This window comes from Aquarana catesbeiana, linkage group LG02 (assembly GCF_042186555.1).
Source record: "Aquarana catesbeiana isolate 2022-GZ linkage group LG02, ASM4218655v1, whole genome shotgun sequence".
Taxonomy (NCBI): Eukaryota; Metazoa; Chordata; class Amphibia; order Anura; family Ranidae; genus Aquarana; species Aquarana catesbeiana.
The window spans coordinates 105,380,293-105,398,988 of NC_133325.1; the positions used below are offsets into that span (position 1 = coordinate 105,380,293).

The following is an 18,696-nucleotide window of genomic DNA, read 5'->3' on the forward strand; positions in this document are numbered from 1 at the left end:
CATCAGCTCCCGGAAGACTTATAGTTTCGGGCATTGGCTCACTTACTGAGAATGCTAGTCGCTTGGTCGACTCCATCCTTATGCCTCACGTTCTAGGATTACCGTCTTATAGTAGACACACACTTGATCTCCTGAAGACTATCAACGGTATGGTTGCCCCTCCCGATGACCTGCTCGTGACATTGGATGTTGAGGCTTTGTACTCTAGCATCCCTCATGAGCAGGGCATCGGGATGGTTTTCACATTCTTACGTGAACAAAACCACCATCACTGGGAATATTTTGGAACTATTGCGTTTTATTCTGACTCGTGTTTCACATTTAAGGAATCCGACTTCCTCCAGGTACAGGGCGTGGCCATGGGCACATGTTGTGCACCGGCCTACGTGAACCTGTACCTGGGGGGGTGGGAACGTGCCATCTTCGCTGATGAATCCTTATCAATATATACCAACCATGCGATTTGCTGGTTGCGATATATTGATGACATATTTGTCGTTTGGACAGGCACTGCTACCCTTCTTGACAACTTTATTGCTAATTTGAATCAGAATCATTTTAATTTACGATTCACAGTTGCCAGCGATCTACAAAAAATTAAATTTTTGGATTTAACCATCTGTAAAGATGAGAATAATTGCCTTGCCTCTACACTCTTCAGAAAGGAGACAGCAGAGAATACTTTATTACATGCTGATAGTGCCTATCCTGTGGCGCTTATCCAAATACAAGCGAATTCTCTTTGTGATCGTTTCAAAGCAAGAGGCTATAGCAAATCATTATTGCGTAGTGCTTACAACAAAGCACTGTGCCAATCGCGAAACTCACTACTTTTCAAAACAAAAACAGCTACGAATAAACAAACTGTTAAATATATTAATAGATATTGTCAACATCACCAAGAATTACGTAATATTTTAGCAAATCATTGGTCATTGCTACTTATGGATCCTATCCTTACCAAATATGTGAGTCCAGACCCCGAAATTGTCTTCAGGAGGTCAAGATCTCAGAGACAAGCGTACGTCTAGCCATTATTCTGCTGTTTCACAATCTAGAGGCCCCTCAATGGGATTACCAGATGTGGAAAATGTGCTTTTTGCCTCTGGATTACCCCTGGCACTAGATTTATGCTCCTGAATAGTGAGCTATTTGTGCCCACTTTTCATGCTAATTGTGATACGTAAGACATTATTTATTTGATGTCATGCCAATGTAAAGCGTTTTATATAGGAAAACCAGCTAGGCAATTTCGATCCACAATCAAGGACCATACATACAAACTATTTTTGTAAACTTTAATAGCAATTATGTGTCTCTCTCTCTCTCTCTCTATATATATATTGCATGCTTAGCTTCTGCTCGCATTCCACCCTATTGTCACTGTAACTGTTGTTTCATTTAGACTTTTTGTATATTCGCCCTGCTGTCCCCTTTCCAGCGTCAAGTTCCTGCATTATTGTGTGGGACGTGATGCAGGGAGGTTCAGTTGGAACTTTCCCCTCCTCCTGGTCCTCGGTTACGTCACTCCCAGCGCTCTCCATCTCGTCACCCAGCATCGTTGTTTCCAACTTACTGCGCAGGCGCGCCATTGGTGGTTGGTGCATGCGCAGCGACTACCAGCGGCAGATCCGGATGACGTCACGCCGGGGCTCCGGTTGTTTGACTACGGATGGGACGTGCATATAAAAGCACACCGTTTAGTGCCTTACCTAGCCACCATATCACGGGTATTAGCCTCACGGAGGTTGTGCATGCTGCGGGGCTGTATTCACACGAGGTATTTATATCAGGGTCGACCTGGGTGGTTACTGCTGGACCCTGTGTATTGAGAGACTTTTCTATTCATGTAGTGTTTTTTTATATTTGTTATAGGTTCTACTTTGTAGCAAAACTCTCCGAGGAGTTACGAGTGTGTGGCTTAGCTGCTTTGTGCAATTTAACAATACTTGGGACCTAATCAAGAGACAGCTTATTACTTTACTTGGCTTCTGGATAGTACCAAGTACTTTATTTCAATTATTTTTGGCCCATTGTCTGTTTTTAGTACCTTCTGAGCTACTAGCAATTTATATGGTGAGTTAAATCTTTATTAGCTCTACCCATTATTACTACATAGTCATAATCTCCTCTTGAGAGGGATTTAATTGGTTTATTTGATATGTTATCTCTATCTATTTCTATTCTAGGCAATTCCCTTTGTCATCTTTCTGCCCTGTGTACTACTACTATAGGTACTTTAATATCCGACCCTGCGGTCCGTCACATACCTCCGTTTGAGTGCTTTATCGTGCGGTTTTTAATCCTTAGACTTTCAATTAATCCACATTTTATAGTAAGTATCCATCTATTTGAACATTATTAATATATCGCCTCACTGTATATGGACATATTTCTGTTCCATCGCTGAGGGAAATTAGACATATCTTGTTACATGGCTCACTTCTATGGCCAAATAATTCTTATAGCTATATTTATGGCCTGATTACCTACGGATAGAATGTATAGTTTTTCGGAACTAGCCTTCAGGTTGGATTTGTTTTAGGTTTTTGGCACAGACTTTCATATACATATTATGCACGCCCGCATAGCAATTCTTGGTGTGTGCCCCCCTGTCTGTACTGTAGACGTTTGAGTATTGGCCAACTGGGATTTAGATACAACAGCTGACTTTAGATACATATTTCTGTTTTTGTATAATATTTTAAATATTGTATATTTTATTATACATGTTCCTTTTTCTCCATTTTCTTGGTAGCCAATGTACAAGCTCCTGAGGAAGCGCTAAGCGCGTAACATGTAGAACAAACTGATACTTGAACAGTAACATACAGTCTACTTGATTACGAACCATATCCTTGGATTTCATGACATTGGAATAGTTTCTAACTATCCTCTTATAGAGATCACTGGTTCTATTTGTAGCGGTAGTAGTACCATACAGTGGCTTGCGAAAGTATTCGTCCCCCTTGAACATTTCAACCTTTTGCCACATTTCAGGCTTCAAACATAAAGATATAAAATTTTTATTTTTTGTGAAGAATCACCAACAAGTGGGACACAATTGTGAAGTGGAACGAAATCTTTTGGATTTTTGAAACTTTTTTAACTAATAAAAAAATGAAAAGTGGGGCGTGCAAAATTATTCAGCCCCCTTGCATTAATACTTTGTAGAGCCACCTTTTGCTGCGATTACAGCTGCAAGTCGCTTGGGGTATGTCTCTAACAGTTTTGCACATCGAGAGACTGAAATTCTTGCCCATTCTTCCTTGCAAAACAGCTTGAGCTCAGTGAGGTTTGTGAACAGCAGTTTTCAGCTCTTTCCACAGATTCTCGATTGGATTCAGGTCTGGACTTTCACTTGGCCATTCTAACACCTGGATACGTTTATTTGTGAACCATTCCTTTGTAGATTTTGCTGTATGTTTGGGATCATTGTCTTGTTGGAAGATAAATCTCTGTCCCAGTTTCAGGTCTTTTGCAGACTCCAACAGGTTTTCATCCAGAATGGTCCTGTATTTGGCTGCATCCATCTTCCCCTCAATTTTAACCATCTTCCCTGTCCCTGCTGAAGAAAAGCAGGCCCAAACCATGATGCTGCCACCACCATGTTTGACAGTGGGGATGGTGTGTTGAGTGTGATGAGCTGTGTTACTTTTACGCCAAACATATCGTTTTGCATTGTGGCCAAAAAGTTCGATTTTGGTTTCATCGGACCAGAGCACCTTCTTTCACATGTTTGGTGTGTCTCCCAGGTGGCTTGTGGCAAACTTTAGACGAGACTTTTTATGGATATCTTTGAGAAATGGCTTTCTTCTTGCCACTCTTCCATAAAGGCCAGATTTGTGCAGTGTACGACTGATTGTTGTCCTATGGACAGACTCTCCCACCTCAGCTGTAGTTCTCTGCAGTTCATCCAGAGTGATCATGGGCCTCTTGGCTGCATCTCTGATCAGTCTTCTCCTTGTCTGAGCTGAAAGTTTAGAGGGACAGCCAGGTCTTGGTAGATTTGCAGCGGTCTGATACTCCTTCCATTTCAAAATGATCGCTTGCACAGTGCTCCTTGGGATGTTTAAAGCTTGGGAAATCTTTTTGTATCCAAATCCGGCTTTAAATTTCTCCACAACAGTATTACGGACCTGCCTGGTGTATTCCTTGTCTTCATGATGCTCTCTGCGCTTTCAACAGAACCCTGAGACCCCATTCACACAGGGGCAACACGACTTGCAGGTCGCCTCAGCGAGGCGACCTGCAAACGACTGCCCGGGCGACTTGCAAAACGACTTCTGTATAGAAGTCTATGCAAGTCGCCCCAAGTCGCCCCAAGTGTCGTACAGGAACCTTTTTCTAAGTCGGAGCGACTTGCGTCGCTCCCCTTAGAACGGTTCCATAGCACAGAACGGGAGGCGACTTGTCAGGCGACTAGGTCGCCTGACAAGTCGTCCCTGTGTGAATGGGCTCTAAGACTATCACAGAGCAGGTGCATTTATACAGAGACTTGATTACACACAGGTGGATTCTATTTATCGCCATCAGTCATTTAGGACAACATTGGATCATTCAGAGATCCTCGCTGAACTTCTGGAGTAAGTTTGCTGCACTGAAAGTAAAGGGGCCGAATAATTTTGCACGCACCACTTTTCAGTTTTTTAATTGCTAAAAAAGTTTAAAATATCCAATAGATTTCGTTCCACTTCACAATTGTGTCCCACTTGTTGGTGATTCTTCACAAAAAATTAAAATTTTATATCTTTATGTTTGAAGCCTGAAATGTGGCAAAAGGTTGAAAAGTTCAAGGGGGCCGAATACTTTCGCAAGCCACTGTATATCGTGCTATTTATGTGGATTTTTAGAGGTCATGTATTTTTATATTTACGTGATTATATTAAAATAATATTCAATATCTTTGTTTACACAAAAATTGCCAAATGTGCCTAAAAAGTCCAAGTCCCATTGTTTCATTTTTTGATATTTCTGCATCCTTGTTAGCCCACCCCCCCATCAGCGTGGGGTTGGGGTCACATTAGCTGAGTGATGGAGAAAAACTGAGGGAGAAGAGAAACATTGTTATAGTAGTCAGTATCAGTTTGCAAAAGTATATTTGATTTGGAAGAATAAATCACCTCTAACGTTGGGTGTCCTACTTGAACTTGTGGATGATGCTGCATTAAGTAAAACTATTAGAATAGCTTTTACATTTTAGAACAGGGTCCCTCGAGACTGTCCATTCATTTTTAAAGGGTGCCTTGACTGAAAAAAAGATTGAGAAACACTGCTCTAGAATGTCTAAACCAGCTTTTCTCAATATCTTCAACACATAGGATCCCTTGAAATAACGTTCCAGTCTTGAGGAACATCTACTAAAAATGACTGTCTACAACTCATGACACATTAGTGCAATAGTCAGTGGGAAGAATGCTCCTTACACTTATGGTCATTGGAATGAATTGCCCCGTTACAGATAGCTAAAAAGATCAATGGTGTCAGTGAGAACTTATCTGAGAGGCAGAAATTGCTCATTGCTCTTGGAACCCCTAGCAACCCCAATCAAAACCATTCCAAATCAGTTGGTTCCTGCATTAGGATTTGAGAAGGCAATTCAGAAACTAGACAGGACTTATAATAATGGTTGTATTTTTTCTATGAAAAACATTCTCAAAACGAGCAATGTCTGATTAGTGAGGCTTTCAAAAAAAGAAGTCTGCAAAACGTCCTTAGACAAATGACAAAACAGCACATTTTTATGTAGATACCTGCAATCATGTCATCCACAGAACTCATTTTCAGCAGCACTTGCTCAATGAGGCCGACCTCAGTGCTGGTCTGTAAGTTACGAACACTCTTCCGCAGAATGGCTGTGAACATGCTCCAGATCTCGGCCTGGCACGTCACATCACAGTGCTCCAACAGCTCCGACATGCAGGTAATGCTCTCTGCATCTTGAATAATAAAATTCATCTCCAGATCAAACTCGCCACCGACCAGCTGCAAGAAGAAACAAAACATGGAATATATTAACATCCACTGTGTTCACAGAACATAAAAGTAGGGCATGAAAGACCATCTCTAAAGTGAAAAAATATACACTAGTTGCATTCTAGGGAAAATATGTCAATTCATTTTATTAGTTAACAAGATATGAAAGAAACAGACCAAAAAGTTAGTGAAATAATTGAACATTTATTTCAAATTAATGACAAATGTTAATCCGTGAAATCTGAAGCTCTAACTCATGAGATTATTTGTCAATGGAAAATGGCCATGCTATACATATCTGCCCCAAATACAAAAGCTACATTGGCTTGAATATCTATTTTGTACGTAAAATGTCTACCAGTTGATGGCTACAGAAGATAACAGTGCAAATCATCTCACCTAAAACATTTAGTCTGGGTTTTGGCACAGGCTGATGAACAAATTATGCATTAGTGGCAAAATCTTTTTCTGTCTCTGGCTCTGCTATCTGCAACAAAGAGTTTCTCTATCACGGCTGTATTAGGATATTCACAATGCTTGATTTGTAATAAAATTGCAAAAATCCTGAAGGATTGCAAAAGACTGCGCATAATGGCAAGGTTTTACCAGGACAAAAGAATCAGTCAGTGTATTCCTGTGTGATGACAGAAGCCAGGGAGGGATAAACTCACCAGCATCACAAAAAAATGAAAACCAGGAACCACACAGGCTGTTAAGGCATCTATTCAGGTTTTTGTAAATTACACGCAGAGAACCAGCAATTCAATTTCAAGTATCAACGATGATAAGTCTATATGTACATATTTGTTCGAATAAAAAAAGAAAAATCTACAATATTGTTAAAAAAAAAACGAAGTATTTAGTACAGCATATCTTAAATGTATAATATACATCAATAAAATCATATAGTCCAAATTTTGCAACATGTATACATCATAAAAAGAGCTAGACCATTTCTCCTGTCATTATACCTAGCCAATTGAACTTGTCAGAGCACATACAGCACCGGGATTTCTCTATGCATTTTATTAAATTGATTCACTGCCTCATGAGAAAATGGGAAAAGGTAGTATTCATGTGACATGGATAATAGGCCTATCAAAAAGCAAAATTCCTTAGCCAAGCAGCGTGTAGCATCTTAGAGCACCATAACAGATAGGGGGAGCCAAAGAGGATACATACTAGTGGACTCAAAAACCTGTTGGTCTATCTACCAAACCTTGTAAGGAGGAAATTGCCCTCAAAACATGATGCACCTTTCCAAATAGCGTCTCATTAGTGGTCTTACTATGGGTAAAGGCTGTAAAGTCCCTTAAATCAAATCTCAAATCTTTCATCTGTACCTCCACTGGGTCAAACAAATGAGCTACTTGTCCTCCACAGATTCCAGTAGCCAGAACCTGATTTCAAGTCTCAATGATAATAAATGTCTATATATATATATATATATATATATATATATATATATATATATATATATATATACACATACACACACTTTAGATCACATTCTGACTTTCAGGTTTCCATTTTAATTTTCCAGGACTGGTTTTAATCTTACTGGGGACATGGGAGCACCACAGTTTTTAGTACTAACATTTTGCAGCCTGAACATGTAAGGTCCATAGTTCTATGGGGTACATAGAAAAGAACTACTTCTGATGCCAGAATAACAAATTGCAATGTAGAATGCTAAAAACAAAAAGGATTTGGTAAATTCTTCTAAAAAGAATAAAACATAAAAGCACCAAACAAGCCCTTGGAAACTAAAGCAATGACCTACGACTGGTGTAAATAGGCCAGTGCCTTCATAAATAAATATGTCCATCCATTCTCTCTCCATCCCATCAATCTTTACCTTGTAGAAAAAATAATGCTCAACAATAATAATTAATCTCTGGTAAGACTGTACAATAATCCAGTGTCTTTCAGAGAACCGTCACAATGGTCATTAATATTCTAACCTGTGAGTGAAAATATTTTCTGTGTGGCTACCAGGACAGGACATAAGAGAAGAATGAGCCGGGAATGTACAGACACCAATTAAACCAGAGAAATTCTACAAGGTCTTCATAATATTAAAATGTATTTTAAATTTAACTGCCCCTACTGTAGAGATTAACCCCACCTTCACCAAGAGAAGAAGACATCTCTCTCACTGTGGACAGAGGTACATATAGGAACCTGAAAGAGGTAACCCTTATTACTCTATCCAAAAAACAGTTTATGCTGAAGCTCTTGCACACGGTACTGATGTATGAGCTTCTAATTTTCTGAGTGTCATTTCAGGTTTTTGTTTTGCGCGTATTTGCATGCATTGGCATGCACAAAACCTTCCTAGGGAAAATGAATTTATATTTATGCTCATAGGTGCATAGTTGTGCACATATACAGTATGCATATTTGCATGCACCGCTGCAAAATACTGACCAGGAACGCCAATTTTTCTATTTTTTACTTAAAGCAGAGTTCCACCCAAAAATGGAACTTCCGCTTTAAGTGCGGGTGACCCCCTGACATGCCACATTTGGCATGCCATTTTTTGGGGAGGGAGCAGAAACCCTCTTTTTAGAGGGTTCCAGCTCCTACTTCCTCCCTTGGGCACCGCGGCGCCAGAAGGAAAATCACCTCTCCCCTCTCCCTCTCGGCAATCATCTGGGACACGTCACAGGTCCCAGATGATTGCCCGGCCAGTCATAGCGCGCAGCGTGGCTCGTGCATGCGCAGTGCAAGCCCGACTGTGAAGCGACAGCCGGGCGTCCACAGTGACAATGCTGGCGCCGCAGAGAGGAGGGGGAGACAAGCCTCTTCATACCTCCGCATCGCTGGACCCTGGGACAGGTAAGTGTCCGGTTATTAAAAGTCAGCAGCTGCAGTATTTGTAGTTGCTGGCTTTTAATATTTTTTCTTTTTTTGTCGGAACTCCGCTTTAAGAATACGCAGCGCTTCTTTACTCGTCTGTGGGCTGCATTTTAGATCAGTAAAAGCAAAAAAAAAAAACAAAAAACACTGTACTGAGCTTTTTTAAGCTGCAGTGTGCAAGAGACCTTAAAGTAGAACTGAATGCAAAACTTTTTTTTGGATAGAGCGAAGAGAGATTAGAACTTGTTAGGATTTCAGTGCTATATGAGCCCCCATTAGGAAGATTCACCCTCTCCATTTGTCTGGTTTACCATTATCAATGAAAATTTAAGTAAAAGAAAATCCCAAATTTTAGGTTGTCCCCAGAACAGGAATAGAGGGGAAATGTTCCAATGGGTACACTAGTTCTGGTGACACCTCGGGATTCCCCCACTTTGTATTTCCTCTCACTTCCTTTGGCTATGGGACAGAATGTGAAGAGAAATCTTCACAATAGGATGCAGATGGCAAAAAAAAATAAAAAATAACGAGGTTATAACTCACCCTTAGGCCCCATAAACATGATTCGATTTCGATTCTCTGTAGATTTTTGTGTTCAGATTTACCAAAACCATATAGTATGGGGTCAAACCTTAAGAGTATTAATTTGTATGCAATCAGGAAGGCCCTTGCACTACATGGTTTTGGTAAATCTGAAGACAAAAATCTGCAGAAAATCTAATAGTGTGTATGGGGCTTAACTTTATCCAAAATAAATAAAAAGATCAATCAGCCTTTAGGCCTCTTTCACACTGACGATCCGTTCAGGTCCGCCTGTCAGGTTTTTAAGCGGACCTGAACGGACCCTCCATAGACCTCTATGAAGCGTTGGATGTCAGCGGTGAAATGTCCTCTGACATCCGACCCCCTCCGATCCGAAAAATTGTAACGGAGGAAAAACCTACTTTTCCACCCGTTTTCGGATCGGATCGGATCGGGTGATGACGGACTCTACGGTCCATCATCATCCAATCCCCCATAGGGGAGAGCGGCGCTCTGACAGGTCCGTCGCTGCACAGTGGACCTGTCATCTGCCTGCACAGCGGGGATCGGCGGAGCGATCCTCGCTGAGCCAGTGGATGTTCACGGGGACGGATCAGTTCTACTATAAAAAAATAAATGCACATATTTTTTAGAAGGTAAAAAACAAAAAAGTGCATTTATTTATTTTTCTTAGGAGACTGCAGGGAATTGCACCCATGATCAGCAGATGACAGGTACTGAAGTGCAGGAAGAGTAACAGACTACGAGGGTGTTCATCAGCGCCCTCACAGTTCACTGAGAACTACAAGCCATCTGCCGCGGTGGCAGAAAGAACTTGTAGTTCATTCATTCAAAGATCCTGTATGTGTGAATAAATGATGCAGATGTATGGGTGGAGTACCGCACACCTGCACAGTTTTTAAATTGTGACAGCTGTCACAGGGAGGAGTGCCGGGAGAAGCGTAAACTTAATCATGTAGCATGTTACGAAAGATGAACAAAGCCTTTAAGACATAAAAAATGTAGAAAACCCAGTAGTACCTGTGCTGATACCACAAGATACCTTGGGCTTCTTTGCTGTCCACACTCTGATCAAAAAGTGCAGTTCAATCTCAAAGGAGCTTCTTATCCCTGTGAAACACACAAGCGTCTTAAGCTGCAAATTGGATCATTCTAAAGATCCTCCGAGTCATTGCCTGTTTAAAGCTGAAAATTAATCTGCTTATATTTACCTTGCCCGATTCCCCTCATCAATATGCTATTTTTTTTTTTTACATAAAACCATTCTATTTTTATTACATCCCTTTGTGGCATCACTGTGCTTTTCTACGCAATACAGGTAGACCATGGTTGGTGGGCGGGGCCTGCAGGGTGCTGTACATAATCTACATAAGTCATGACAGCACCCTGCCTTAGTACTGCTCTCAAGAGCCACGATACAAGCAGGAGGCGGCTCTTTAGAGGAGTTATGCGAATATCAGATGCCTTGACATGGGAATGTCAGCCTGGAGGGGTCATATAGGGCAGGCTGCAATTACATGCAGGCCATCTAAGTCAACGCTCACATGTGATGCTGAGCCTCCATGATTGAAAGAACCTGGAATCCAAGGACAGGGACAGTAAAGCTTGACCACAGATTACTTTTTTTCCGGTATAAAAATATGAGTGCAGCGCTAGATAAGTACCACAAATAATAAAATTGTATATAATATTATGAAACTATACAGTTATATATAATATACAAGTGCAAGTTGTGCCAATTGAAAGTCAATAGAAATGAGAATCCAGTGCAATGAGAACTGATAATCTAAAAGTCCATGAAAAGTGAATCAAATAGACAGTATATAGCTAAAACACAAAACCACAAAAAATTGTGGGAAAAAAATGAAAAAAAAGGTGAAAAAAAAGTTTGTGAATGGTGATATCCAGATAGGAGATATTCAGTGCAAGACCCTGGGTCTGAACTTTCACCGTCAGTGCTGCCTATCCCCTGAGAGTAAACAGTGGAGGCTTACCAGAAAGCCTGCGACCACCCTTATTCAGGGGGTCAGTACAGGCTTAGTAGATCAATCAGGAGACACAGGAACACTGTTGGGATCTCTTTAACTTCCTTCCAAGATAGCCAGTCAGCAATAGTGAAGAGCACCTAAACGGCGCATTCCCAGGAGACCGTCCTGGTGCTGCACTTGCTGAGGCTTCATTGCTCCATCAGAGCCCTCCGATACATGGCACTTCCAGGTATGGGTGAGCATCCTTCCGGGATGCAGTACTGGGGAACTACCACATCCACCCCCGTATTGAGTTAGCACAAGTGCATATCCTACATTTACCCGGCAAATGAGCAGGATCTCCTATTTGCTAAAGAGGGACCTCACCATGTCCACCTAGAGTGAGATCGTGAACAACACAGGGACCTCCAATGTGAATACGGATAACATCTTCATCAAAATAAGGGCTCCTTAGTGCCCCATGTAAGTTGCTCAGGCCCCAGTACTGCATCCTGGAAGGACTTCAAACGTTCACCCATACCTGGAAGTGCAGCGTATCGGAGGGCTCTGATGGAGCAATGAAGCCTCAGCAAGTGCAGCACCAGGACGGTCTCCTGGGAATGCGCCGTTTAGGTGCTCTTCACTATTGCTGACCGGCTATCTTGGAAGGAAGTTAAAGAGATCCCAACAGTGTTCCTGTGTCTCCTGATTGATCTACTAAGCCTGTACTGACCCCCCTGAATAAGGGCGGTCGCAGGCTTTCTGGTAAGCCTCCACTGTTTACTCTCAGGGGACAGGCAGCACTGACAGTGAAAGTTTAGACCCAGGGTCTTGCACCGAATATCTATCTGGATATCACCAGTCACAAACTTTTTTTTTCACCTTTTTTTTCATTTTTTTTCACAATTTCTTGTGTTTTTTTGTTTTAGCTATATACTGTCTATTTGATTCATTTTTCATGGACTTTTAGATCATCAGTTCTCATTGCTGCACTGGATTCTCATTTCTATTGACTTTCAATTGGCATAACTTGCACTTGTTGTATATTATATATAACTGTATAGTTTCATAATATTATACACAATTTTATTATTTGTGAATGAATGAATGATTTGTAAAGCGCTGCAAATGCGAACTGAATCGCCTCAAGGCGCTGATGCATTGTGTTTCTTATCTAGCACTGCACTTAAATTTTTATATTGTTATCTATGTGCCCTCATATCGGGGTTATAGTGTTCAGCTGCAGGATATTCTTCAAAGATTTTTACTTTCATCAATTTTTTCACGTACTCACGCACCTAGCACAATTCTTTTTCTTTTTTATTATTCTTTACACTTTTTTTTACAGGCCAGCGGGCTGAACAAAAAACAAAAAAAAAAACAAACAGATTCTCCCATCCACACACGCAAGGTAGGTAGAGGAAACCTCCCAGCTGGGAGAATACACTGATCAAGAAAAGTTTTCCCATAAAGCCAGTTTGACAGTTTAATCGAATGAATTTCATCCATCTATGGCCAGCTTAGGCCCGGGGGGGTCATAGCTAGGTGATGCTGGATGTCCTCCAGTCAGGAAGGGGGTCTGCCCGATTTGATGTAGGTTCTAATGCACACTGTGAGAAGCTCACAGTGTACAGTGAAATCTAAGTAAGCAATTTCAGTGTAGGAGAGGAGCCTGTACAACATACTGTGCAAGACAGAAGGTAAGGCTGGAGTTCGGCTTTAAGGCCTCATGCACACTGGACGTTTGACGTTTTTACAGCAGCTGTTTTTGGCTGTAGATGTTTTTTTTCTACAGTCATTAAAAACTCTCCATCATGTTATCATATGTGTCCATGCACACACAGGCTCTTATCAGCAGTTTTGGGCAGTGGCGTTTTTGAGCAGTAAAAAAAAACAAAACTAGTGAGTTCTGAGAGATGTTTTTCAGCTGTAAAAACGTTCTAACGCTGATAAACGTCGATAAACACTCAAAAATGTCGCTCACCTGTGTTTAACGTTTTTGATCCATTGAAAAAAAAATAAAAAAGTTTTCTCCAAAAAAAAAAATAAATAAAATAACGCGAACGCGGAAAAAACGCTAAAAACTTCTAATAAACGCTAAAAAACGATGAAGAGTTGAAAAACTCACTGCAAAGCTACTGGCGTTTTTATAACGTTATTTTAACGTCCAGTGTGCATGAGGCCTAACAGTTAGCCAGTCTCAATCTATATAAACTGAATCAATAAATCAACATAGTAGACCCAAGGTCACTGTTTAAAAGGCTCAAAAGAGAAATCTCATTTGTGTACACAAATTAATTTTCCTAAAAGCTCTGCAGGAAACCAAATGCACATGATAATTGCAGTGGGAGAATGCAGGGAGCTCACCAATTAACCTTGTAAAGTGCAGTAAGTCAAACAAGCAAGGGTAGAGTGAGCGGCTGGGGTTGTGGTCTCCACTAGTGCCCTCTAACCTCTCTCATAACCACAATGTCATGAAATGAGTGTCGGCAGCATGAAGACTCTTCTTCTGGAGCAGCAATACAAGTGAGAAAGACTGGCTGTGGATATTCAGCTATTGAGGGAACTAAAAGTCCCAACAAGTCCTATCAATCTTGGGAAAAGGTATCATTTTCCAATTGCAAGGTACTATAGGATTAGAGGCATGATACAAACATTAAGATATACAAAAAACCCAACAATAATCTTCTCCTAATTCCTACCTTTGGGTTAGACAAATATGCCATTAAAGCATTTGGTTATATCTGTTTGATAAGTGCAAAAAAATACTTGATGCCAGAAATTCAGTGGATTGTTAAAGTAATCTGGAAGAAATATCTTTTATTTCTCTAAAGCTGGCTATACACGGTGCAAAACTCAATTAGTGGGTGCCTGCTGACACCACTCTACAGGACATCCTTTAAACTGCAGAATAAATAAAGGGGGCACAATATGGGCCCACTTTCCTGAGATTGTGGCCTCCCCATCCCAGGTTAGTTTTAAGCACATAGTAGCTATAGGAGTTTTTTTAACATGGGTTCCTATGGAACATGTTCACATCAATGCATTTTTGTGCCTTTGCGTTTTTGAAAAAGGGTCAGGGACTTTTTTTTTTCAGCAAAATGCAGCATTTTGCATGTAATAGAATTCAATCAACCCGCATCCAAAACGCAAGTACTGCATTTTTACCGTGATTTTGCATTTTTTTTTACACTGTATATAGCTGGTTGCTAAGGAGGGGGACAGGAAGTCGGCCAAAACCAATGAGGCATCAGCTGGCTTCCCGCTCAAAAAAAAAAAAAAAAGTCGGCTAAAAAACAAAAATCGTGAAAAAAAAAAAAAAAAAACAGCGTGGGGTCCCCCCCCCAGGTCCATACCAGGCCCTTGGGTCTAGTATGAATTCGGAGAGGACCCCCACACCCCAATTTTTTTTTTTTAAATGGAGTGGGGGTCCTCCCAAAATCCATACCAGACCCTTATCTGAGCATGCAGCCCGGCAGGTCAGTGAAGTTAGGGGACGAGTGAGCGCCCCCCCCCCCCCCCCCCCGAACCATATCAGGCCCCATGCCCTCAACATGGGGGATGAGTACTTTGGGGCAGGGGGGCTCTGCACCCCCCCACCCCAAAGCACCTCACCCCCATGTTGATGGGGACAAGAGCCTCTTCCCAACAACCTTTGCCCAGCCCCCCCATGTGAATGTGTATGGGGGTACATTGTACCCCTACCCATTCACTAAAAAAAAAAAAAAGTAGTGCAGTGTTAAAAAATACAGTAGACAGTTTCTGACAAGTCTTTTATTAAAAATCTTCTTCCTCTTCTTCGCCTCTTCCCCCGGACTTCTCCTTCTCCCCCTGCTTCTCCCTCTGCTGGGGCAGCACAGTGGTGTAGTGGTTAGCACTTTCACCTAGCAGGAATAGGGTCACTGGTTCAAATCCCGACCACGACACCATCTGCCTGGAGCTTGCATGTTCTCCCTGTGGCTGCGTGGGTTTCCTCCGGGTACTCCGGTTTCCTCCCACACTCCAAAGACATGCTGGTAGGTTAATTAGATCCTGTTGAAAAAAATTGACCAAACATGTGTATGTGTTTGTAAGTGCGTCGAGACCCCATGGGGTAAAGGACCGTGCTATACCGCAGATGGACACCGGCGGCAAAAAAAAAAAAAGCGCCCTGAGGCTTTCAGTTCGCATAGGCAGCGTTATACAAGTCACTCATTCATTAATTCAGGGTCACCCTGGGTTTCTAAGGGGGACTGTTATTTATATTTAAATATGTGGATTGTTGCTTCTAAAAACTGAGCAGAAAGAAAACTGTTTTGTTGAATTTATGATGTTATTTGATAATAATAAAAAAGTTACGGATAATACATTGTTTAAACCAATAAAGGTGTCGCGGCCAATCTTTTGCCAAACAGATGTTTTGTGCGTTAGTTAATTGTTTATCTGGGTAAGGTATTTGATTGGGTGGGTGTGGCCTACAATCTCATGTAAAGCAGCCAAAAGATTATGCAATTTCCTTGCCTTCCACCAGGAAAGCAAGAAAATTGCTTTCTCCCCCCCCATCAAAACGATCAGTCCCGCAGCGCTATTGTGATCTGCTGGCGGGGAGCCTTCTCTGCCGGTGGGACACAATGGTCACTGCCAGCGGCTATAGTGGCTGGCAGTGATTGCATGAAAAAAATCCAACAGGCTGGTTGTACTGAAGTCAATCAATGGATCAACTTCAGTACAACCAGCCTGTCCATAGATGGATCAAATCCCAGCCAATCCCTGCTGAACCGGCCAAGATTTAATCCATCTATGGCTGGCTTATAAGGAGTTGGGCAGAAAATTATTGGCTGAACATTGCCTGCATCCAGCCACTGCCTGCGTATTCTAATAGCCAGTGTCACAGGCTGTTAGAATACAATAGCCAGAGATTCATTTATCCGTGCTGTTCAGCATGGATGGAGGAATCGGTTAGATTACTTTAGTTCAGCCCACAGGCTGATTTAAAGAAACGTGTTTGGCTAACGGAACTTCCTGCTCATACATAATGGAATATGGTTTCTACTGTAGCCACACTATTTTATAAACCGAGTACCCTTATTTCTAAATTGATCTGTGTGTTTTTTGTTTTTTTTAATACATACAGAGATTGTTGGTCAATGTATAAGTCTTAGCAGAGAATTAAGCAGAGAAGAAGGTGCTTCTAAGTGCAGTAATAGAACACTTTGAGGACAAGGAAGGGTAAAAAAACACTTACAAGATGGAAGTGAAAATCAAGCATATCAATGAATCCACAACGTCCAGCGGGATGCCTCCTGGGAGTAAAGACAGCTGCAGGTGGAAGTTCCAGCCGACCAGCGGTGGTAAACACTGTGTCTCTTATCCAAGATGGAGAGCTGTGCTGTCAGGACCAGCATGGAATCCAGGCAACCCGAAGTGATGTCAGAGTGGGTGGGGCAAGTTTCTGAGCATGCCCAGTCGCCCCTTCTTCAAAACCCTTGAAGGATCGACTGGGCATGCTCTCTTATCTAAGCTCTCCATCTTAGATAAGAGACACCAGTGTCTACCACCGCTGGTCTGCTGGAACTTCCATCTGCAGCTGTCTTTACTCCCCGCTGGACATTATGGATTCATTGATAGGTCGGTTTTTCACTTCCATCTTGCGAGTGTTTTAACCCTTCCTTGCCCTTAACCACTTAAGGACCGAGCCTCTTTTTTACACTTGTTGTTTACAAGTTAAAATCATTTTTTTTTGCTAGAAAATTACCTAAAACCCCAAAACATTATATATTTTTTTATCACACCCTAGAGAAAAAATGGCGGTCATTGCATTACTTTCTGTCACACCGTATTTGTGCAGCGGTCTTACAAGTGTGCTTTTTTTTTTTTTGAAAAATTACACTTTTTTATATTAAAAAATAAGACAACAGTAAAGTTAGCCCAATTTTTGTTTTATATTGTGAAAGATAATGTTACGCCAAGTAAATTGATAACCAACATGTCACGCTTCAAAATTGCGTCCGCTTGTGGAATGGCGACAAACTTTTACCTTTAAAATTCTCCATAGGCGATGTTTAAAAATTTCTACAGGTTACCAATTTTGAGTTCCAGAGGAGGTCTAGGGCTAGATGGGGTATGCAGGATTGGAAGGTTATATGAATAACTATTCATTTTATGTATTAATATGTAGGCATTTTATTTATTTATATCTCTGGTTAGGTTAGGTTGGAGTTTGTACGCCTGCACATGTGATAGCAATGAGGTTTTTACCTGATTTTTTTTTTTAATGAGATTTAGTTAGGTTTACATGAGTTAAAATGGTGATGAAAAGGACATCATTAATGGTGGAAGTTTGCTATATATAGAGCTTTTCAGTCTAAAGCCACATCCTTTTGAAGATGTCAGGCAATGAAACATGGCAAGGAAGGGATTTCAGGCGCATGTACTGGAACTGAAAATACAGAGTCCGCCATCTTTGATACTCTGTTGATGTGGTTTTAGCTTCCTGATACAATGTGAGCATTTTTACATTTATATTATAACGGTTTTAAGAATTTGCTGCACTAGGAGTCTTGCTTTATTTTATCCTATATGTTGGAGTATTGCAAGCTAACTTTTGGAGATTGAGATTGATCCACCCTTTAGCAGTGTGAAGGAGCATTTAAGCGTGTGCATTATGTGGCCCTGGGATGGAAGGGCAGTACTATTTGGTAAGAATACATCTGTATGTGGTGTAAGTGTATGGCACAAGGGATAGAATATGCAAAGTGAAGATTGGATCTTTATATTTGCACTTCTGGTCACAATTATTTTTTATTTATAAAGGCTTTTGTTTTTTGGCATACTAAACCAGATAGTTTTTTTTTTTTAATTTTTTGGGGGAGGATATCCCTTGGAGCATTTGAGGGAGCGGAGATGCAGAGGAGCCCTAATTGGGAGGAAGAATTAAAGACATCTGCAGATTCTGGCACTGGTGTATATATGCTCAAAAGGTAAAAAAAAAAAAAAAAAAAAAAAAAAAAAAAAAGCTTCAAAAGAAAACGAATACAGCCAACACATTTGATTGGTAGGCTGCAATATGCAAAATTTGTGTTTTGGGGTTTAAATACGCTTTAAGTCTTCAAGAAGCCCAGATCAATTTCAGCAGAATGTGTTCTTTTCTCATAAACCTCTGTAGTACATCGCGGTTAACAGGTGTTTACCAAAATATCTTGCTGCTCTTTATTACACAGAGCACATCGGAGAAGCAGACTGTAGCACAACATATGCTCCAGGAAGGAAGTGTGTAGCATACACTTAGTATTATAACAGTAATTATCACAGAGACTTGCCACTACTCAACAGACTGCAAGATTGGGCGTTTACATGTCAATAGGAGCTC

General features: G+C 41.1%; 1 protein-coding gene across 9 annotated transcripts in view; it reads right to left on the reverse strand.

Annotated features, from left to right (window-relative positions):
* NBEA (neurobeachin) overlaps window positions 1-18,696 on the reverse strand; it is a 919,734-nt gene that overhangs the window by 712,535 nt on the left and 188,503 nt on the right. For all 9 annotated transcript variants that reach the window (XM_073613318.1, XM_073613319.1, XM_073613325.1 and 6 more), the window contains exon 2: window positions 5,754-5,985. In XM_073613318.1, the coding sequence (XP_073469419.1) occupies window positions 5,754-5,985 (232 nt within the window). The remainder of the gene's footprint in view (window positions 1-5,753; window positions 5,986-18,696) is intronic.